The sequence below is a fragment of the Pristis pectinata genome, chromosome 14, assembly GCF_009764475.1.
Source record: "Pristis pectinata isolate sPriPec2 chromosome 14, sPriPec2.1.pri, whole genome shotgun sequence".
In the NCBI taxonomy this organism is placed as follows: domain Eukaryota; kingdom Metazoa; phylum Chordata; class Chondrichthyes; order Rhinopristiformes; family Pristidae; genus Pristis; species Pristis pectinata.
Genome location: NC_067418.1, coordinates 27,145,808 through 27,170,196, shown reverse-complemented (window position 1 = coordinate 27,170,196; position 24,389 = coordinate 27,145,808). Strand labels below are relative to the sequence as shown.

Genomic DNA, 24,389 nt, shown 5'->3' with positions numbered 1-24,389 from the left:
TGAGCCTACTTGAAAGAAGCTGGACACCTCAAACACCTTAGAAATGAACTAAGTAAAGTTGGGGCTATTTCAACTAATTTGGAAGCAGGCCTCAATCTGCAGATTAAAGCCTGCATATATTTCTACGGAACAATTTTTTTGGAAGTGATGTCAAAGCATGCCTTGCGTGCCATTTAACATCACTGTTTACTCCAGCGGTCTCTCCAAATTTGCACTTAATACACAGAGAGAATGTGGAACAAAAATTAGGAAGTGCAGTATTACTGCAGTATGGACTGTTTTTTCTAAGCTTCTGCTGAGTAACTTGCACAACTAATAACCATCTGCTGTATTAAAACTTTTATTTATTGCTGATAAATTAAATTTCTTAATGCACTTCAGCTTCTATTATATGGTCACAGGTACATGAAAGGGCACATACCGGTGATCGACCATATAGATGTGAGCACCCAGGTTGTGGAAAAGCTTTTGCTACAGGTATTTTTTAAATTTCAGTCTTCATAGTATGGAAATAAGATTTATGTATCAAATATGAGCAAATTTATAACATGAAGAGCATTTAAACTAACATAACATAACATAACATAACATAACATAGCTAGCCAACAAGAAGAGAGCAGGGGTTGTGAGATCAGAACTGGTCACTGGGAGAAGAGCTGAAACATTATAAAGTGCCGGGCATCAAAAGTCAATGACCCACAATGAGATAAAATTTTAAAAGTAAATTTGGTGTTATATTCTATTTTGAGAATAAGAAATTGAATACAGAACAAGAATACTTTTCTGAATGACCTTCATGCAGCTGCATTTAGATGATGGATAGCAAAGTCCTGGAAAAATGTCAGAAGCCCTTAGATTGATGCATACAGATTTAATGGGCTTTTAACATCATGATTGACTGACTGAGTTGAGCTCCTTAAGGCTGTGTACCTTTTTGATTGAGGTGTTTAAAATAATTAGTCTTAGTCGTATTGGATTTGAGTAAAAGAGGTTAGGGGAAAAACAGGAGACAGAAGATTAGTTTACCCAAGCGTAAAAGTCAATTATTTGGTAAAAGATACTTGCCTTCACAGAAAGTTGGTGTATCATCCAGCAAGTTGACAGAACCTGTATTAAATTTGGGTTCACTGGTTGATTTTGCAGGCAGCTTGCAAAAATTCTGAGATGAACAACTTTCTCCAACTATAGAAGGGCGATTGCACTAGTCGTTGCATCTCCTGGAGTTGGTTTAATTGCCTTCATGGGTGGAGTAGAATCTCTCAGAGTTCTGCTATAAATTGGTCTGAAGAATTTTTCTCTCATGCCTTCTGCTTCCTCCTGAAGATTCTGTGGGAAGAAGAATTTGTGAATGTGCAAACTCCACACAAACAGCACTGAATGTCATGATTGAACCTGAATCGCTGGATCTGTGAGATGGCAGCACCACTGTGCCGCCCATAAATTTTCCTCACTTTTTCTGGAAATTGATAAGATGAGATGAATTAATCCTAAAAGAGTAATGTTTGATTTGGTTAACTTGAGAGGGTGAATTACTTTTTAAATATACCTTAGAATTAAAATCAATAGTAGGAGCTGGGTTTGACATCAGTAAGGAAAGTTCAGATATCAAAATATCAAATATATATGTCTGGTAGCAGCTGCAACAGGAATGAGTTCCATTTATCTGTCTCTGTGATAGTCAAATGAAAATTCTTCCATCTGATATGCAACCATTCTGGTCCCTACTGTTGATATTATGTAAAATGGAAAATTAGCAAAATACTCAGCAAGCCAGATGTTTGAAGAGAGAAACAGTTAATGGTTCAGGCCAATAATCTTTCAGCAATAAAGTTATTATTTCAGATTTCCAACTTCTACAATAATTTGTTTATGTATGATTTTATGTGTTATCTGTAAACGTTGACACTTCTCAGTAAACTGTTAACTTTGTCAGTTTGATTTCCAGTATAACTTAAACGCATACAAGTTCTGGTCTGTGGACAGTTTTTGTGTACCTACATTCTTTTACTGACAAAGCTTAATATTCAAAACTACTCTGCATTTTACCTAATATTAAAAGTAAACTACTAAAGTTGATTTAAAAAAAAACTAAGTACCCATCAGAGGTGATAAATCCTCACTTCTGTGCCATTGCCTTCACTTGGTATTGTGATTTTGTGCAGGTAATGGTATTCTACCACATCTGCATTATGGATCAAAAATGGCTCCTCTTAGAGGATGCATTCAAAATTGATTTCACAAATAATGTGCGATTTTACTCTACGTTCTTAAATATTGATTCACAATATAATTTTGAGGTAACAAGAGTGTGCTGCAAAATGATCCATTAGCAGCTTTGAAACTCTTCACTTGCATGGTTGGTGCATAAACCTGGAGGGTGAATGTCAGTGGGCTAATTGAATGTGGGAGTATCTAACTAACCCTGACCTGCATTTATCCACTACATGCACCAATGATGTTCTTCACTTCCTGGCCAAAGACACTGAGACCACTTATCTCTGCTGCTGCCCTGCAGATTTAAGACATCACGGTGCTAAACTGTCCTATGTGATATATTTATCCACTGAATCATTTTGGAATACTGATTTTGTACTTCATGGTAAGGGGATTCAAAGGCTACAAGTACCTTCAGTTTCTCTTCCCAGACTCCCTTTCTCTGATTTTATTTTCTCCTTTCCCTCTGAACCACAATTAAATCCCCTTCTTTTAGCCAACTTTGTGTGTGAGTCTGGAAGGTGAGTGTGATCGGACTGAATGAATGTGGGAGAACCCCAGCCTACTTCCATTCACTCTGAATTAGTGTTTTCCCTGAGGAAAGAATGGTCAATAAAATATCTGGTTAACTATCAAATTTAGAACTCAATGCTTTAGGCTGAAGTTGATGTTGATCCAATAATTTACAATTTTGGTTATTGCTTTGACTTATCAGTTGGGCCAAGTGGGATCAAATAGCTCAATGCTGATTAGGGTTAATTAGTGTGTCCAAAGCTTTTAAAAACAAATAATCCATTTTATCACTGTTGATTGCTACTGCATTTATCTTTTAGTGAAGTAAATAATTGTATTTATGTAGTATTTATAAAAGGAGATAATATTTTTATTTTGTCTTTTGCATCTTCAAAGTTGTTGCTTTCCACCCACATAATTTCATTTTGAAATGTCGTCATTATGTAAATTTGATGCAGTAGTTAGTCTAACACAAAGTACTCCCTCCTCCCCTCTCACACCTGCATATAATGGTTTTAGTGGTAATCATTAGCTTCTACCTTTATACATTCCCAGGATTTATAATGAATCTCCAATTTTAAGTTTATTTAATGATCTGCGTGGATTAAAAAAAACTTCATATTGCATTCAAATGAAAATAGACTACCATATGCATGCTTCGGCAGCTGTAGTATTTGTAAAATTCACTGAATAATGCTTACACGTAATGCTCACATATATTCACCTGCTGTCTTTCACTGTGGCACTTGGAAACTACTTTGCTGACATACTTCTTCGTGCCATATCTGCAGTATAATTAAAAACCTGATTAGATCTATGATATTCAATATGCTCTTTCCCCTTAATCATGTTTCTGTTTTAGGATATGGATTAAAAAGCCATACAAGAACCCATACGGGAGAAAAGCCATATAGATGCCCAGAAGAAAGCTGTGACAAAGCATTTAAAACCTCAGGGGACCTACAGAAACATATCCGAACACACACAGGTAAAACAAGATATAAATTTAAATTTTTTAAAAATTTTATTTACTGCGTGGTAACAGGCCCTTCCGGCCCAACGAGTCCTTGCCTCCCATTTTAAACCCAAATTAACCTACCCGTACGTCTTTGGAATGTGGGAGGAAACTGGAGCACCCGGAGGAAACCCATGCAGACACGGGAGAATGTACAAACTCCTTACAGCATCGGGAATCGAACCCCGATCGCTGGCGCTGTAATAGCGTCGCGCTAACCGCTACGCTACTGTGCGGTTAGGAATTGTTAGGAAGATGCATTTTTCATTTTTTGCAAAATTCCCCATAGCATCATCTCATGTTGGCATTCTCACATTCTAGATTAAAGATACAAAATCATGTAGCCTGGTTGGCTACTTCTGGTCTTTTTCTCCCATGGGCTTTTAAGAGAAATACTTGGGTGTTCTGTAATGAGAACAGTACTCTTTTAAAAAAAAATCTTTATCGTGACTTAACATCAGGGCAAGTCTAGCCCAAAGCCGTAATATTTTATGATACAATGGACGAGATCATTTTGACTATTTTCTCTATATTTTACAGTTATCTGTACATACCAATACAAACCAATGTCAACTGCTATGTGGCTTATCTGATTCATGGAAAACATGATAACACCAGTATAGTTTCCACACACCCATTCAGAGTGACACTGCAACAATTTGAATATACTCTTTCTTTATAATGTATTAAAGAACACCTGGGTGCTTCACAGATGCATTAATGAACAAAATAAGGAGATACAGTAGATGTAAAGAGGTAGGAGTATTCTAGAAAGAGAAAGAGCAGTTAAGGAAGGAGTATCAGACTTATAGAATCTTGATAATTGAAGGGACACAGTGGTGAAAACTGTGGGTGCTCAAGAGGTCAGAATTGGAGATGTTCTGATATCTTGGCTGGAAGAAATTAGAGATGAGGAAAGCAAGGTTGTAGCAGCATTTGAAAACCAACGATAACATTGTAAAATTGCTGCATTGCTTAATCAGGAGCTAATGTTAATCAACATGTTTCGAAATGATTGATGAATAGAACAATGCAAGTTAAGGATTGGGCAGTTGGGTTTTAAATAATCTCATTTGCAGAGGATAAAACAAAGGAGGGTGGAGTGATTGTAAACTGCCCTTGCAAAAGCTCACGTCTTCACTGTAGCTGATCATTATCCTCTTTGAAAGCTCCTAATATTCAATTGTTATTTTGTCTACCAATTTTTGATTTCAATCCACCTGGTCCAGGTGTCTTTTCAACTCACTGAAATTAGTTAAACTGTTTTATGGTCAAAGTGGTTCTAAACCTAATGATCACATGATTGATGTTCCCCAAACATTCCCTCGTTAAGTCAAACTCTACTTGCTCCATTTCATTGAGAACTAGATCAAGCCATGCATCCTTCTTTGTCTGAGTGAAAACTCAGGTAAGGAAGACATTTAAGGATCTTTTTATCTCCTATACTGTTGCTGTCTGTATTAGTATTACCACTTTTTGTTCTTATCTGTCTGGAAATGTTGTCTTCGTTCTTCTTCCTGTTCTTGGTTTTCATTATGCTGTTTTATATGAGGTCAAATTTAGACTTTTTTCTGATGCAATTTTATGAAACATTTATTGGTAACAGTAAGATTTTAACCATTGAGGAGAACCTAACATTTTTATAGACCAACTACTTTCCAGGCTAATCATTTCTAATGCATCCAAAACTGATCAGATAATGAGAGCATTCCAGTTACTCGGCTTTAAAACGATAGAGCTGAATTCTGATTAGGGTTTGTTTTCAACTGAATTAGTACATTTTATTTTAATACCTGCTTAAAAAGTCTTGGTTGGGAATTTCAGTAATAGTGAGACAGACTTGGTATGGAACTGCATGCTTCAAGCATAAGTCATTAGATAAGTAGTCAACTTTCAATCTGAAATCACAGAGTGATTGCAGAGTTACTGCTATCCCATCTAAGAATTGTTAATTTAGTGAACACTCTAGGTGTCAAGCTTGGAATATTTAGTTTAGGTACTCAGTGGATGAACTTGTGAACCCATTGTGGAGCTAGATAATTGATTGTATTTTGTTTTTGAACAATTCTATTGTCTGTCCATTTTTGGAGTGGATTGCCTTCATGAAGCACAACTTGAAATGGGTTGCCCTTGTAAAGCAAAGGCAGCATTAAATGAAGCATATTTGGACAGAGCAAAAAAGCAAATCTATTACTTCAATTTTACCAAATACACTGACATTACATCCAAAAGCAAAGCCAAATAAGAAAACTTAAAACGAAAATATCTAAGTAGTTTCAAACTTTAAAGGAAACAAATATAAAAAATTGAGAAAAAGAACAAAATGTAATAAAGTAAGAAAAATGAAAAATGAAAAAAGTAAGAGGAAATTGATGGGGATAAAAAACAAATTACAAACAGTTATATTTTTACAAGGGTATAAGATAAAAGTAAAGTGCAACCCGAGTCATTGTCGGTGCTCTTTCATATTCATGCTTGACTCTAAAAGGATGACAGTGAAGTGGATATGTAACTTCTGAGTCTGCTTTGTCTACTTGAGTTTTGGTTAATGCAAGGAGTTTCCCTGCAGATCATTGCTGTTGAAACTATGAAAGCATCTGCCTTCAGAAAAGACATAGTCTCAGAGTACAGATGCACATCAAAACAGTGTCTCGAGCAATATATTACTTTCCAGGGCTGCACTGGAATATCTATCTTTGTTATCTGGTTAAATCCTGAAGAATGCTTTGAACTAATAGATTTTGCCATTAAGCACGTATGCTACCAGATAAACCAAATTGAGATTAAAGAGCTAATTTAAAAACTAGTATGGCTCAGCTGCATTAGCAGAGCAGTTAGACATTTATCACAAGGAATTTGACTTACTTTGCAATATAAATGAAACACATCAGTTTGTCTGCTGATGTCTGGTTGCTTTAATATATAGTAAGATGATTTACTGCCAGACATGTTAATGTTCTGTTTTGTTGGCCACATAGTTATACTTTTAAGGAGATTCTGTTTCCCGATTCTTTTCAGTTTCAAAACTGCACAGTCCTATGCAAAAGAGATTGAGTTGATGCAAGGGACAGGAAGAAGAATTCATGTGAGCCACTGTAACAATTGGGTTTCGGTGTACAATGATCAATATTACAATCTGTAAAAATAAATTATTTGGCTCCACTCATCAGTGTTAACGTATTATCACCCACCGTTTGTTAATGTATTATCACATACAATTTGCTTGTTCTTCATTTAACCCTGTCCCTTCATAAACCTCTGCTTTAATCAGCATTCTTATTTGTTAGTCTGGAAATAGTTTCAATCACTAATTCTTGTATTCTATTCTATTATCTCAGAACCCAATGTACACCTTCTGATTCTGATTCCTTCTGCTCAAGTTTTTTTTCACATTTAATTTTTTAGCTATCAAGATCTCTTATTCTAGACCTCTTCATCCCTGGGAATAGTTTATGTACTCTTCCTGTAATATTAAATCATCCCTTAATGGTTCTGATGGGAATGATCTTGGTTTTTCAAATAATGTCTTGTACTTTGACAGAATGGCAAATATTCAGAACCTCTTAGTACAACTATCTAAAAAAATGAAATTGAATGGCAGCAATTTTCTATACATTTATTTGTCTTTACTATTAAATACCTAGTAGCTAAGCCTTCAAAATAATATATTGGCTTTTTATATATTTTGTTTTACTGCTTTAACTTTAAATTGTGATTTTGAGGAGATTTGAAATATGTGAAAGTTGTTCAGATGACTTTTGATTATACATGCAACTATAAGATATTAAATTTATATTTTGACTAATAATTGCAAATATTTTATTGCGATAATGTACTTTTAAATGAGTTGTGTTGATTTTAGTCTAACACATATTACATTCTATCTAACAAATAGGTGAAAGGCCATTCAAATGCCCTTTTGAAGGCTGTGGCAGATCATTCACCACATCAAATATTCGTAAAGTGCACATTCGGACTCATACAGGTGAAAGGCCATATTTCTGTCCAGAGGCAGGCTGTGGGCGAGCCTTTGCTAGTGCAACCAATTACAAGAATCACATGAGGATACACACAGGTATTGATAAGAGTAAACCACTGCTGGTCATTTCCCAAGCTTTGATTATTAGATTAATTTATTGTATAACAGAGCAAATTATGTTTTTACTTATTCATTTAAGCTGTGTAATATGAGGTCAACTCAGTTTTATGAATACCTTTCGAGATGAGTAATTTCCATAATTTTAGTGAGGATAGTTATAGTTTCTCCCCACTTCCCCAGGTCACACCTCTGGATGAGAAGGTATACAGCCAATAGTAAGGCCTCAACCAATGTAAAAAGATCACTTATTAAGAAACATGATGGAACAGCTCGGGAAAAGCGTGTGATTGGTCTTGAATTTCTCACACTACTTCAGTTTGTTTATATTCTTAATTCAAGAGATGATGTTTTTAAAAATTAAAACCTATAATCATTTGGTGTGTACAGTACAAGGTTGCATTTTGATTTGTATTCTGTAACCATAGAAGATATTCTTTTAATGTTCTGAAGAATGTGAAAAGTTTAAATTTGTAGTTTAGTAAGAGAGCTTAAACTACTAACTGGTAGCTTAATTGTGTTCCTCACTTAACAAGCAATAATTAGACTCACCTGGCAGTAGCTTTCCAGGTTTGATTTTAAAAAAAAAGTTCCAGTCTAGATTGAGGGCCGCCTGTTGCAACACCTCATGAGGCACAGAACCTGCTAACTGTTGTTCAGTTTAGGTCACCACTTCAGTAAATATTTTATCCTTTTACAATAAAGCCATTAAAAAGGTCACAGTCCACACGTTATTGCAGGTATGTGAAGATGCCTGCAGCAGTTGTCAAATCCATCCTCCTGGTCTCCCAAATGCTCAGAATCAGATTTATTACTACTGACATATGACATGAAATCTGTTGTTTTGCGGCAGCAATACAGTGCAAAGACATAAAATTTATAAATTACAAAAATAAATAAATAGTTTGAAAATAGGAATAACGAGGTAGTGTTCATGGGTTCATGGATCGTTCAGAAATCCGATGGTGGAGGGGAAGAAGTTGTTCCTGAATCGTAGAGTTTGGGTCTTGAGGCTCTTGTACCTCCTCCCTGATGGTAATAATGAGAAGAGGCATGTCTCGGATGGTGAGAGTTCCTAATGACAGATGCCACCTTCTTAAGGCACCTCATCTTGAAGATGCCCTCGATGGTGGGGAGAGTTGTGTCCGCTCATCTGTACATAAGTTGGGCATTTGTAAGCTAGGGAGGACCTGTACCACAAAATAGTAATTATACAGTATCAATGGATCTTAATGCCTTTCAAGTTATTAAATGGCAAAAAAAAAGTAAAAATTCTTTTTATTGCTGCAAATTACAAATGACATTTCCCTTTTATTATTGCTGTCTTTGCCTTCATTTGGAATTGTGACAATTTCATTTACTTTAATGTGCAGGGGAGAAGCCTTATGTATGTACGGTACCTGGCTGTGACAAGCGTTTTACTGAGTACTCCAGTTTATATAAACACCATGTGGTTCATACTCATTCCAAACCATATAACTGTAACCACTGTGGCAAAACTTATAAACAGACCTCTACACTGGCAATGCATAAGCGAACTGCGCATGGGGACAGTGAGCCAACTGAAGAAGAAGAGACTTTCTTTGAGCCTCAGGATGGTGAGTCTAATTTAGATAGATAGTTTTAATATTTTTCTCCATGAAAATTGTCTTGGGTCAGCTTATAACATTTAATAATATTGACATGTGACTAGCAGAGAATGTGAAGCCTTCTCTCTTGTAAGGTCTGTTCAGTATACACGAGGCCTATGGCTGATGCTACTGAATTCCTTGACAGTGGGGCCACAGTTAAAATGTTTGTTGGCCTGCTATGCTGTGAATGCTTAATTTGCCTTTGTAGGCACCTATAGAAGTCAAGGCAAGATTGTAAACCTTCAGATTTATGTTGATCTTTATTAGATCAATAGAAGGCCATGAATGCAGAAGTCAGATTGGAAGTGGAGCCAAAGAAGGTAAACAACAGGTGACTTCAAACATTGAGTCATGGTTGCAGATTGAACAGAAACGGAGTATAACTGGAAAAAATTTAATTTTTCCATTTTGGCAAGAAGAATAAAGAAAAAGCACATTATCTAAATGGTAATAGATTGCAGAGCTGTGAGAAACCTAGTGCATGATTCATACACAGCTTGTATGCAGGTATTGTAAGTATTTGGAAAACATAATATTATTTATTGCTAGAGGAATGTAAAATTAGGGAAGTTATGATTCAGTTAGAAAGGGTATATATGGAATATTGTATTACAGTATTTGTCTTATTTAAGGAAGGACGTTAGTTAGTCAGTTAGAAGCAGTTCAGAAAAAGTTTACTAGACTAATACCTGGGCCTGAGGGGATTTATTACGAGAATAGGTTAGACTGGCTAGACTTGCATCTGCTGAAGTTTAGAAGAGTCAGGGGTGACTTGATTGAAACATATAATATCTTAAGAGGTCTTGACAGGATGGATGTGGCAAGTTCAGTTCTTTTTGTGGGAGATCTAGAACTAGGGGTCAATATTTAAAAATAAGGGTTCACCCATTTAAGGCAGATGAGGTGATTCTCTGGGAGTTCTGAGGAAGCACTCTTTAAGGGACAGTGAAATCAGAATCTTTAAATATCTTTAAGACAGAGCTAGTTAGATACTTGATGAGCAAGGGGATGAATGATTATCTTATGGAGTTGAGGTTACTATCAGATCAGTCATCATCTTCTCAAATGGGGAGGCAGACGAGGTGTCAACTAGCCTACTCCTGCTGATTTGTATCTTCTTAAGTATTCTACAAAGTGGTCACCCAGTCTGTGTTTGGTCTCCTCAACATAGAAGAGGCAATATTATGAGCAATGACTATAGTATTCTAAATGGAAAAAACAAATAAATTGTTTTTTCAGTTGAAAGGCATGTTTGGAGCACTAGAGGTGGCAAGGGAGAAGATAAATTCTCCACCACTTCCACTCTGATCTCTGTACTCGATGCCCTCGCTCTTCCACTGAAGCTCCACGTAAGTGCAAGGACCAGCACCTTTCAGATGATCAGGCATTTTACAAACTTGCTTTGTCCCTATCGTTTTCAGGATCAAATGTTGGAAATAATTCTCCCATTCCTATTTGTACCTCCCCTAGGTCAGACTTGTTATTTTTACTTGTCCTATTACATATCTCTTTTTGTTCTGCACCATCATCCTTTTTGCCACTTAATCTCTTTAGCTTTCATACTATCACAAACCATCCCTTTTGCTTTGTCCTTCCCCACCCCTTTCCTTGCCTCAGTTCTGTCTTCAAACCTGGATGATATGTAGCATTTTCCACAGATGTTGCCTGATCTGCTGAGTATTTCCAGCATTTTCTGATATTTTAATTTTTTTTATACTGGCTGTTTGAATGATTTAGAGTTTGCTTGCAAGGATTCCCATGTTTGCACAGTCAAAGAATTGTGGATGAGGGTAATCAATCATTTCATATTTATTTCTTTCAGAACTTCGTATTTTGGCACTTGCAGTTTTAAAGTCATCATTTTGTTCAGTTGGCTTGAATGATTGAGTGTGTATTATTTTCTTCTTTGAACATAATGGATCAAACAAAATAACCATTAACCTCATTTATGTTGGATCCAGCAGCAGAAAGCGTCAAATGTTGCTGAAACCACCTGATGTTTATACCGTGCAGTATTTCAACCAACCAAATTAAGGAGATATTTTTGAAGACATTGCAAAGTAATAATTTGCTTGACTATGGTATTATTGTTTATTTATTATTTCTTCTCAAACATAACCAGTTTCACGTCAAGTAGCAATGTAATTTATTTTGTGAACTTACTATGCAATTTATTCAAGGAGCATCACAGGAATACAAAACAACATTTGACAGAAAACCATATTAGATACCAGGACAACCGCAGTAGGTCGTAAAAAGGATCTTTAAGAAGAAGAGGGGCAGAGAGATTTAGGGAATGAATTTCAGAGCTCAGGCCTTTGGCACCTCAAGGTACAGCTGCCAATGATAGAACAATTAGAATTCTAACTGCTCAACAGGCCAGAAATAGAGAGGTGCTGATATCTCAGGGAATTGTAAAGCTTTTGGGAAAGAGGAAGGACGAAGTGGGTGGATAGGTACAAGGGAATGATCAGAGTTGGTCATATATGTGATTGATTTTGATTGTAGTATCAAGGGTTACATGAGACACAATAAATGTGAATTCAAGAGTTTATATAGAGGACTTAATTACAGGAGGATGGAGAGCTGTGAATTCTGAGGAGACAGACCATGATGGATTGCGATTGAAATCACTAAAGAGAAATCACTCAGTGAGAAAAATTTCATGGTGATTAATGAGTGGTAGAGAACCAGGATTTTAAATATCCCATTCGGGTGGAACGTAGTAGGGTGAGTTGCCAGAGGAATAGGCTGACAAATGGAGGTGAGATACAGTGATAGGAGCCACAACAACAGCATAGTGGTATCGATGAAACAAGCTGTGGAAAACATAGCCAGGCAAGGAATCTTCATTTAGGAAGGAAATATCATCATTCCCTCAGCCAGGGATTATCCACTATAAGCTCACAGATACTGAGGTTTATAAATCTGTAATACTATGAAACTATATACAGTGTAGCACAAAAGGAGTGATCCTTAAGATCACTGAGTTTGTGTCACTGGTTTTTTGAAGTTCACTCCAGTTATTTTCACTCCCAGCTCTTTTCCCCTTCTTCACATAATATTTTTAGTTTTAGTTTTTATTCAAATCCCATTTGAAGCCAATTATTAAGTCTATATCCAGCACCATACCAATTCTAAATCCCAATCTTTTGCTGCATTTTTGCTGCAAAGAAAATCCCTTTATCTCTGTTGGTTCTTTTGCCAATCATCTTAAATCTGTACCCTTTGATTATTGAAGTTGCAGCCACTGAAAATGGTTTCTCTATTTGTTATATTACAATATTCTCATAGATTTCTCTGTTCTAGGCAAAGAACCCCAGCTTCTCCAGTCTGTCTATGTTACTCTGTCATACTTATGCCAAAAGGGCCACTGTAAAATGCCCTCCATTCCATTGTTGCAGAGAATGGAAAAATCAGTTAACTTTTTGTTCAACATTACAGTCAAGAGGCTCTTGGATAAGCTGTGACTGTGGAGTTCTCAAACCCAATCATCCTGTAAAGTTCTGTTTTTTCTTTGACACTTTTTGCCACATCTTAAATTTTGCAATTTGATTGACTTAACATGGTGGTGACCAGTTTCAGAATCAAGTACAGAGAGGGATTTAAAGCTTTCAAAATAAAAGAAGAATGGCAATAGTGACAAGAGTTTCCACAGCACTAACAACATAAGAAATTATAGTTACCAATGACCCTAGCTTACAAGCTTGAACACATGAGAAAAACAAAAGATAAACAAAATAGCACCCTGACAATGAAAATTATACCCTGTACACCACAAATTTGATGGGAAAAGAATAAACATTTCTATAAGAGATACAGTCCTTCCCCAGCTTATAGCAGGGTTCTGTAATCCGAACAGTTCACGTCGGAAATGGGCCGCTAACTGAGTTCCCACATATGTGAATCTCTGCCTCACCTCAGAGCTTGGAAGAGCTATTTAAACTCCTCGATGGTCATGAAGGAGGATGTGAAGTGACCACTGTTGCACCACCTATCGTTAGATAAGATATTAGATATTTATTTATTAGTCACATATACATAGAAATACATCTTTTTGCATTACTGAGAATGTGCTGGGGGCAGCCTGCAAGTGTCGCCACTCTTCCAGTGCCAATATAGCATGCCCACAACTCCTAACCTGTACGTCTTTGGAATGTGGGAGGAAACCAGAGCACCTGGAGGAAACCCATGCAGACACGGGGAGAATGTACAAACTCCTTACAGATAGCGGTGGAATTGAACCCAGGTCACTGGTGTTGTAATAACACTACACTAGCCGCTACACTACCCTGCGCCTTAGTTGCAGGGGAAAGTACCAGGGTACGGGGAGGGGTGGGTGGGAAGGGATGAGCAGATCAGAGAGTCATGGAGAGACTGGTCCCTACAGAAAGCAGAAAGTGGGGGTGGGGGTGGTGGGCTGAGAGGGGTGGCATCCCACTGGAGTTGGCGGAAGTGGCAATGATGTGCTGGATGCAGAGGGTAGTTTTAAGTTGCAGAGAGAATGGGAGGGCGGTGGTTAGGACAAAGGGAATGTATCTGATGCAGTGCGACCAAGGTGGCTGTGGTGATAGACTATTTATGAAGCCATCTGGTTGGTAGTTTCTTAAGTGATGGTGTACATTTGACATTTATGACTTAAAATTAACCTTTTTTTCCACTAAAATATTTCCAAAATAGAAAAAAGAAGTATCATTCTGTTTTTGTGTCATTTTATTTCAAAAGTTCCTTCTGGAGATGAAATCCTAAAGGGCCAACCAATTACCTATGTAACAGGAGTAGATGAAGACACTGGGTTGTCTGGACAAGTTACCACTGTTACCCAGGCAAATGTCGGTCAACACATGGCTCTTATTGCTCAAGATGGTACGCAACAACAGGTAAGAATAAGAATAAATGTGAGTTTCCATCTTGGAGGTTTACCTGGAGTCCACCTTTACTTGTTTTTGTTTTGCCATTCTTTTCCAATCTGAGTTCTTTTTGTTCAGTTCCCTTTAAAAAAAATACAGTATTCATGCAACCAGCTCATAAAATCATAGAAATATTTTATCTGTTAAACAATGCACAACTAACTTCTCTCAGATTGTTGGGTTATGCAGAAGGCTAATGGAATGCTGGTTTTTATTTTGGGCTGATTGGTGTACAAAAGTGGGGAAGTCTTTCCACAACTCTACAACACACGTCAGACCTCATCAAGAGGACTTACTAAATTTATGTCCCCTGATATTAGAAAATAAATTTGTCATTGGAGGCAATTGAGAGAAAGTTCAATAGGATGATCCTAGGTACGGAAGGATTGTCTTGTCTGTACTCATTGGAATTCAGAAGAAAAGGAGAAGTCTTATCGAAACATAAGATTCCTGGGGGGGGGGGGGGGGGGGGGGGGCTGCAGAAGGTAAATATTGGTAGGAGGTTACCACTCAAAGGCAAACAGTACCTGGCCTTTGTTACTAGAAGATTTGAGTGCAAGAATAGAAAAGTCTTGCTCCAAGACCACATATAGAAAACTGCATTAGATGTAATTGCAGTGGAGAGAATTCAACAAACATTCACCAGATTGATTCCAAGGATGGTCGGTTTGTCATATGAAGAAGTTAACCAGACTGGGCTTATGCTCTTGAGTTTAGAAGTACTAGTAGTAATCTCATTGAAACATACAGAATTCTTACAGAATCCCTACAGAGGAATTGTGGAGTGGTGTTTTCCATGGCTGTGGTGTCTATAACTAGAGTCACATCTCAAAGTAAGGGGTCAGCCATTCAGGACTGAAATGAGAAGTTTCCTCAGTCAGAGGGTAGTAAATAATTGGAATTTGATACCCTGGAAGGCATTGAAGGCTCTGTCGTCGACTGTGGTCAAGACAGCGGTTGATAGATGAGGGATATGGGTTTTAGTGCAGGAAAGTGGCACTGAGGTAAAAGAATCAGCTGTGATCTTATTGAATGGTGGGGCTGAATGGCCTGCCTCAGCTACTATTTGTCATGCTGTAATGTTATTAACAGTAAATAATAATGTATGTTGTATTACAGAAAAATAAGGAAATAAATTACTAATAAATAAAGTCAGAATAATTGAAATTGTGACCAGGTTGCCACTGGTTAAATTATTCTGCCCTCAACACATTTAGAGACTATCTTTGGTCTTGATTCCCTGTATGCAATATCCTCTGATCAACTGGTTATAGAAAAAATCTTCAGCTCTGCATGCTAAAAGTTGTTATCAGCATTGTTTGTTCCTTTCAGGTCAGCATTTCTCAGACAGATCTGCCAGGGATTGGCAATACTATAACAATGGTTACACAAGATGGTACTACCATCACAGTCCCTGCGCATGATGCAGTTATTTCAACACAGGATACCCATTCAGTTACAATGGTAACCACAGATGGTTCAGATGGTCAACAGGTAAAGAGATTGTTTTGTATGTTTGATATCTTTGAAATCAATGACATTCAAGATTTTTGTTTAACCATTGTCAGTCATAGGGTCAGACTTGTGCATTAACCAATTAGAAGTTTTGTGTTACTTTGCAAATTTTTAATATTTTTCTGAAAACGCTGTTTTATCTTTTCCCCTAAACCCATCTCCTGTATCCACATTTTCATGTTTGTGTCCCCAATATTGTGCTCTTTTCAGACTTGATGCTTGGGCAGGATGACCAATGCAAGGTCAAGTCTATTTTGCATCCAAAAATCTTTGGCTTCCAAGTTTAGCCTGCAAGTTAGTGTGGTTACTGGCTTAACCACGGGATATGAGAGCATTTCCCAGTTTACAGCGCTCCTGCCAAGATGGCCACATCTCAATTTTCATGCTTCCAGTCAGTCAAACGTAGTTTGATTAGTTGCTATATTTAAGTAATAAACAGATTGTTTATATCTTTTTATCCTCCTTTTACAAACCTTTCCAAATTCTCTCATGCCATGGGCTATTTCTTTTAAAGTTGACTGAAGATGAACTCCCTAGCAGATTACTGAGAACATATCAAGGTCATTCTTGCTGCTCTTCCATTTGCAAATTTTTGTTCATCTCCTAGCCATGAATTGTTTCACTGGGATTTGAACAGTGGGGTGTCAAAGAAAACTGCAAAGACTTGCATTGAATTTCCGACAATACACTTCACTATGCTACCTGGCTTAGTTCCTTATTAAACAAAAAACTGCAATGTATACAGACCATCTTTATTCACTACCTTTTCAAAAAGGTTCTATTTAATACATGTCAGTAGTTTAACAAACAATACTTGCGCCAATAATGTGTACTTTACTCTCTGACACTTCACTCTTTTCTCCTAATATAGTGGACTAAACTTCCTCTGCTATGGTCCTGAACTTCTGTCTCTCTATATTTTCTCTCCTACCTCCCCTTGTGTCTCCTCCAAACTCACCTTGTTTATGAGAACCATTTTCTGCTGCCTTGTCCCTATTCCAAAAATCTACTAACTAAACTGCTTGCCTTCCTGATTTCCATGATAATTGATGCTGCTAATGATTCTCTCTCCTCAGGTCCCCTTTCCTCAAAAAAAAATCAACTTTTACCTCTTTCATCTTTGTAAACTACCACACCATCCTTTCTTCTCTACAATCCTTGAATTTCTTGTCACCTCCCTTCTCTCCATGTATCTTGGCTGAAACACTTCATTTCAATGCCTTCAATCACGTTTCTGCCTCTGCCTAAGTCCCAAGATACCCTTGGTGTCCAATATGATGTGATGAAGGTGAATTCTACCCCTGTCCTCAATCTGTCTCTCTTTGTTACGTTTAGATTTGACTTTTCAGTACACAACAGGCTACAGTCTTTTTGTTTCTACCCTCCATAAATTTGAGATCATGCAAATTGTTTTTACTTATATTCTCATTCACATTACGTCCTGTGCACTCATCAACTCTGTGGTCATTAACTAACATTAGCTCATAGTTAACATGTACCTCTGTTTTGAAATTTTCACTCTTATTACCAAAGTCCTGTATTGTCTTGCCCCTCCAGCTTTAGGATTTCCTCCATCTGTTTAACTCTCAGAGATCTCTTGATAATCCTAGTTCTTCATTGCTCCACCATTGGCAGCTATGCCCTCACATTAAATCCCCAACTCTGGAATTTCCTCTTGCCAAATCCCTTTGCCTCATCACCTCTCTTTCCTCCCTTGAGAAGTTCTTCAAAAGCTATTTCTTTAACCAAGGTTTTGATCATTTGCCTTATCATAAGACTTGTTATCAATCTTTTAAATATCTTCTGATACTTTGCTCTTTTAAAAGCTTTATACGATTCAGTGTTGAAGTTTTATTGCAACAAACAGTATCCAACTCACCAGACTAGGGGCAGATAGAGTAAGTCACCATTGATCAGCAGCTGTCTTTGACATAAGGATAGAAAATACTGGAAATACTGCAAGTCCAGACAGAATCTCTGGAAAGAGAAGCATGGTTAACATTTTAGATCTGTCACCTTTCATCACAACCACAGCTGTCACTGACAAGCCAATTATACTCTCCTTAAATTTCTGTTGAACTTAATCACTTATAACTGATTAATTAACAGCACAATTCAAAATAATTTACTAAAGATCAAATTAAATTTACGTAACTTACATGGAATGAACTAAATTTGAGCATACCGTGTTTTGTGAATTTTATTTAATTAAAAACACCTGTTTCATAAAGGTTGCTATCGTGACTCCAGATTGTGTGATGAGAGGTGAGACGACTATCGCTGCACTACAGGCTGCATCTGTTGAAGTGGAAAAGATGGTTACCCATCAACACCATGAGCATCATTTAGTAACGGGAGGAGCACGACCTGTTACGTTACTAGCCACAGCAAATGGCACTCAAATTGCAGTGCAGGTAGGTTTTGAACATTCTGTCTTTATGTTAAAAATAATAAATCTGTGTTCTCCACAACCAATATTTCTAATTATTTTAAGAGAATATTGTTTAAATTAATGTAAAATTTAAAAAAAACAGGAATACGTGATAATTTTGTGTTGTACTGCAGATGCTGGTACACTGAAGCCCTCAGAATGACTGATTTTGAATGCCAGCTTCCATTTATATTGAAATTTTGACTCTCATTTCCCTTTAAATCTATTCTGTTATTTTTAAGATGTTGCTACATTGCCTTGATTTTGAATGTAGATAAGGGGGAAAAGTACCACATATATGCTATGCACCAATAAAGTTTGAGAGACCATGTATGTTTTACTGCAAATCAAAGCCCTACTTGTATCAGCAGTGTAGCTTATATCCACTCCAATAGTTAATACTTAGTGATTTGTAGACATGATTGGGGAAAAAGTTATGAAGGTCCCTATCTAGGCATCTATGAACATTCATACTGTTGTAAATTGATGCTTTTTAAACTATAGAATCAGTAATTGAGCTCAGTGACCAAATCATAAGCCTTTATATGATCTATTTCTCAATGAAACTAAAACCAAGTTATATTTAACAAAATAATGTTAAATCATGAGGGACTTGGGGGTGAATTTCCTCAGAGCCTCTCATGTTATAACATTGATAGTTTAACAGTGCTCAGTAATAAACATGGTTTTTATCAAACTTAAACCCATAATAAGAGAAGCTCTGACTAAATTTCTGGTTTTCGTCATTTTTATAGCTACTTCAGATACAACATGGGAGAAAAATTTTCCACAACTCCCTTCCAATTTTCTGGCCTGCCAGAGGTCTTGATTCTTACTGGGGTATTAAAGTCATAGAGTCATATAGCACAGAACCAGGTCCTTCAGGCTACCATGATCATGCTGATCATCAAGTACCGATCTGTATTAATACCATTTAACAGCATTTGGTCCACAGCCTATTATGCCTTGGTAATTCAAGTGCTCGTCCAGATGCTTGTGAGCTTACCTGCCTCCACCACCTTCTCAGGCAGTGTGTTTCAGATTGCAGCCATTCATCTGGTTGAAAAGAATTCTTCCTCAGAGTGCCTCTAAAGCTTGTACTCCTCAGTGAGTACCAAATGACTGGAGGATGGCAAACCTGGTCCCCCTTTTCAAGCCTGGTAATTACAGACCTGTGAGCCTAACATCAGTAGGAGGGAAGTCATTGGAAAAAATTCTGAGGGGCAGGATTAATGATCACTTGGAAAGGCCGATACTGATCAGAGTTAGCCAGCATGGCTTTGTCAAGTGCCAGATCTTGTCTGACAAACCTTTGAGGAGGTAGCAGAATGTAATGATGAGGGCAGTGTAGTAGATGTGTCATAGAGTGATACAGCATGGAAACAGGACCTTCAGCCCAACTCGTCTATGCCGACTGTGTTGCTAGTCCCATCTGTCCGAGTTTAGCCCATAGCCCTCTAAACCTCTCCCATCCATGTACTGATCTAGATGACTTTTAAATGTTGCTTATGTGCCTGCCTCAACCACTATTTCTGGCAGCTCATTCCAAATACGCACCACCCATTGCATGAAGAAGCTGCTCCTGGTGTCCCTTTTTAAATCTCTTGCCTCTGATCTTAAACCTATGTTTTTAGCACCCCCTCCTGGGAAAAAGACTATATGCTTTCACCCTGCCTATTTCCCTCATGATCTTGTATACCTCTATTAGGTCACCCCTCAATCTCCTACATTCCAGGGAGTAAAGTCTTAGTCTGCACAACCTCTCCTTGTAACTCAGGCCCGCCCCCCCAGGTCCAGGTAAATTTTTTCTGCATCCTTTCTAGTTTAATAACATCTTTCAATGATGCTTTACTGCACAATATATTTATTCACTTATTTCCTTTCTCAAGTTTATTTTCAAAATAAAATGTGTTTATGGTTTTAGTTTCTCTCTGTTTTCTGAGTGCTTTTATTTGTTCTTGGGTTAAGGCCATACTCTTTTGGCTAGCATGTATTGCCTGTCACTATTTGATCTTGGAAAACTCAAAAGGATTTGCAGAAAGGAAATGATGTTCCAACTCCATTTTTCCCAGCATAGAACACTTCCAGAAAAGTACTCTTCAAAATAATGCTTCTGTGCCATCTATAGAATATGTCCTTTATTGCAGAGAACAGAGGTGGGAATGCAAACTTGGAGTTTTTTTATTATTTGTTTAAGGTGTGTGGATGTCCTTGGCTAGGCCAGCATTTATTATCCGTTCTGAGTTAACCTTGAGAAAATGTAAACATGCAAAACTCAAAAAGATTTACAAAAAGAAAATTACGTCTAATCTCTTTTTTCCCAAATTTCTTAATTATGAACATTCATTTTGTCTTTGTAGATGTAACAGGTTTTCATTCAGCACAAGGAGGGATTCAGGAGGAGACCTGGTGTACAATAAACCGTCTTTGCTGTGAACATAGACAGAAATGCCAACTCGTATTTTTTTCTGATATATTTTCAAGGGGTGTGCCCATTACCATTATGGCCTGTATTATTACCCATTCCTAATTGCCATGAATTAACTATGTTGTTGACTCCTAACCTCTTAATTGCATAAAGGCCAGACTAGATACGGGCAACAGGTTTTCTTCCCCTAAAGGCATCAGTGAATATGAAGGGGCTTTACAATGACCCTGTAATTTAATGGTCACTATTAAATTTTTATTCCTTAGTTGTTGTGGTAGTATTCAAATTTATGGAACTAGTTCAAAACCTGGGTACTAATCCACTACCTTGCCCTCTTCGTTAAGCTACTATACCTCTGTTTCTTAACTCGTATTTCTAGAGAAAAGAAATAAAAAGTCCTCTTGGTTGTTTAATTCATAAGATCATTACAGTTACAGAAGGAAGCCATTTGGCCAATTGAGGCCATGAATTTATTGTATTGTCAATACTATTTTCACTATTGGCAGTAAAATAGAAATAAAGTTCAGGGATAAAATTGACTGTTTTGAATATCACCACAGCAGCTGAGAAATTTAAATTAAAATTTTTAATTTGAAATAAGAAATTCTTGTGAATATTAAGTTATTGGTTTGTGGTTCAAAGACCCATCATCTTTGCCAATGCTCTTTGGGGAAATCTGCTGTCCTTGCTTGCCCAGCCTATATGCAACTTTTGACCTACAACAATGTACTGTAGGTTTAAAGGCATTGTGCTTTCTTTGGCAAAGACTTCCCTTTTTCACCGAGTTGTCTGGCTCAAACAAGGTTGATGGCAATAGAGGATGATAGTGGATCAGATAATAAAATTAATTCTTTTACTGCATTTTGCAACAAAGTGGTTTTGTATGGGTAAAGATCCGATTGTCCCATTGGGGGTTTTAGATTAACAATCTCAATGGAATAAAACTTTCAATTGATTAGATAGTAATTGAATTTTCAAATGATTGGAATTGATGATCTGTTGATATGCAGCCATCTATCATCTGCCATGGTGCTGAACGCATAGGGATTTTGAAGACAAAATAGATTCCTTTCATCTCCTAGTTGAATCTATTTGTTCCTCACCTCCTATACCTAATACACTTGGCTCAGTTAATTTTTATTTGACACTGAAATTCTTTGGGCTATTCTACTATGCCAAAGGCACTACATGAATGCACATTGTTTCAATCTACACCTTGTGATTGATCTTATTACAATATATTCTAAGCAATGAGTGAAAAGCAAAAAACTGCAAATTCTGGAAATTTGAAATAAAAGCAAAATGTTTTCATCACAAGGTAGGTTGTGGGGTCAAGAGTCCATCTTATAGTACTAGAGAACCATTCTTATAACAATGGGATAGAAGCTGTCCTTGAGCCTGGTGGTACGTGCTTTCAGGCTTTAGTATCTTCTGCCCAATGGGAGGGGGGAGAAGAGAGAATGTCCGGGCTGGGTGGGGTCTTTGATTATGTTGGCTGCTTTACTAAGACAACGAGAAGTGTAGACAGAATCCATGGAGGGGAGGCTGGTTTCCGTGATGTTCTGAGCTCTGTCCACAACTCTCTGGTATTGGTATTTGTTTATTATTGTCACTTGTACCGAGGTACAGTGAAAAAATTGTCTTGCATACCGATCGTACAGGTCAATTCATTACACAGTGCAGTTACGTTGAGTTAGTACAGAGTGCATTGAGGTAGTACAGGTAAAAACAATAACAGTACAGAGTAAAGTGTTACAGCTACAGAGAAAGTGCAGTGCAATAAGGTGCAAGGTCACAACAAGGTAGAAAATGCAGTTTTGTCCATAAGATCTATTAAATTTTAAAGCTCATTTGTTGCATTTTTTTTGCAGCTTGGTGAGCAACAATCATTGGAAGAAGCAATCAGAATAGCATCTAGAATACAACATGGTGAAACCTCGGAGATCGATGAACATCAATAAGTTATTGAAAATGTCAGGGCCACAGTTCTGCCTATTTCTAACAATAGCTGTACTGTAAGAAGTATGCAGATTGTATCACATGCAGGCTATATGTAGCTTTTAAACTACATATTTAAAGCTGCAATATATTGTGAATTTCATAAATTTCTTCAGCTTCATTTAAAATGGTAGTTGAAGATAAGTTACTGAAACAAAATATGTGATTGCAAACTGGTTCTGGGAATCTGAGCATTAATTTATCTCTATTTTTCCCTTATGAAATGTTGTATACTATTATAATTTATTTTGTTATTACTTAGACGCAATAGATACACCACAATGTTAAAAATATAAGCAGTATCTTCAAATCACAAAAGTAGAAATGAATGTGTGAATGAGCAGAGTGTACTACTGATTACCAGTTAATAGATGTGGACATTATTCCAAAGTTTACAAGACACAGCAAATTTTCCTCGTGATTTTCAGAAAAGTTTGTATAAACATGTTTTTTTTTATGGTGTATTGCAGCTTTAGAGTGTGAATCATCATTGCCTGAAGACTCTGCACAGTCTGGACTAGACAAATCAGGTTCTTGATATTAAGGTACTTTAAACTGTAGGCCCGAAAATGTGGAGTGCCTGAGCATGCTTTGAAAACTTAGATCTGCATGAATTTCCACAACTGGGAATATTATATTATATTCTAGTACAAGCATTAAGGAGTTTAACATGTTTGGGACTACAGTTTTACACTTAATGACAATTGATTTCTTATTATAAAAAGATATTTGATCTTTTGCCTGTGACCAATTACCTGTAAATACATACTAATACCACAGATGTAACCTACATTTTACTTTTTACATATGATCATGTAAAAGTTTAAAAAGACAGATTTTTGGTTGTGCAATATTAAAGACATACAATCTAAATTCATGTTGCTTTATTCAAAAATATCACCTTTTATTGTCCTTTTTTAGGTGTTATTCTGAAAGTATTTTAATTTCTTAAAAGCAAAAAGAGAAAAACACAATAATTTGCTTGAATGACTTGCTGAATATATAATGATGAATCCTGTGCATAGGGTTTCAAACCAAGTCTGCTTAACCATGAGCAATAACTCCCATCTGTAGAAAAACTAGCTGATATACTGAAACGTAGAGCCCAGTTTAGTTAAAGGGACTTCAAACAAGATCTTGCTGTTCTATATTTTAAAAATAAAATTGGGGGAGTGGAATTAAAATGTTTTGAAATAGCTTAATTTATCAGTAATATTGTTAGGGAATATTTTTTGTATATTAAAATTTTTTTGAAACTATTTCTCTTGTGAAAGTTTTTTGAACTTTTATGTGATAAACTTGGAAAATCTGGCTTACTTTGGGGTTCTTGCATCAGAAGAATGTGAATTCCAATTCTACCACGGAATGTGAGCACGTAATTTACTTTGACTCACCACCTTAATATTGAGAAAGTGCTATTCTATGAATGAGATGTTATAAAATGTTCCAGTATTTCTTTCACTGGTTCACGTGAAGTTGAAGTGGCTGACTTTGAAGAAAATTTGGGAGCTGCCTTGTTTGGTCAAATTTCTTTAATCAACACTCCAAGTTATATTAATAGCTTTTTCTTCTCTCGAGTCTGTTTTCAAAAAGATGATGAATTTTGCCAACAAGACGGCTGCTGAAATTTTGAATCAC

General features: G+C 36.8%; 1 protein-coding gene across 6 annotated transcripts in view; it reads left to right on the top strand.

The window, feature by feature from the left end:
• The window catches only part of znf143a (zinc finger protein 143a), a 49,670-nt gene extending 25,660 nt beyond the window's left edge, over nucleotides 1-24,010 (top strand). For all 6 annotated transcript variants that reach the window (XM_052029605.1, XM_052029607.1, XM_052029609.1 and 3 more), the window contains 8 exons: nucleotides 402-477; nucleotides 3,590-3,715; nucleotides 7,638-7,817; nucleotides 9,212-9,436; nucleotides 14,195-14,349; nucleotides 15,712-15,873; nucleotides 18,126-18,308; nucleotides 22,625-24,010. In XM_052029605.1, the coding sequence (XP_051885565.1) occupies nucleotides 402-477; nucleotides 3,590-3,715; nucleotides 7,638-7,817; nucleotides 9,212-9,436; nucleotides 14,195-14,349; nucleotides 15,712-15,873; nucleotides 18,126-18,308; nucleotides 22,625-22,714 (1,197 nt within the window). In that variant the 3' untranslated portion in view covers nucleotides 22,715-24,010. The remainder of the gene's footprint in view (nucleotides 1-401; nucleotides 478-3,589; nucleotides 3,716-7,637; nucleotides 7,818-9,211; nucleotides 9,437-14,194; nucleotides 14,350-15,711; nucleotides 15,874-18,125; nucleotides 18,309-22,624) is intronic.
• Nucleotides 24,011-24,389: the final 379 nt, after the last annotated feature.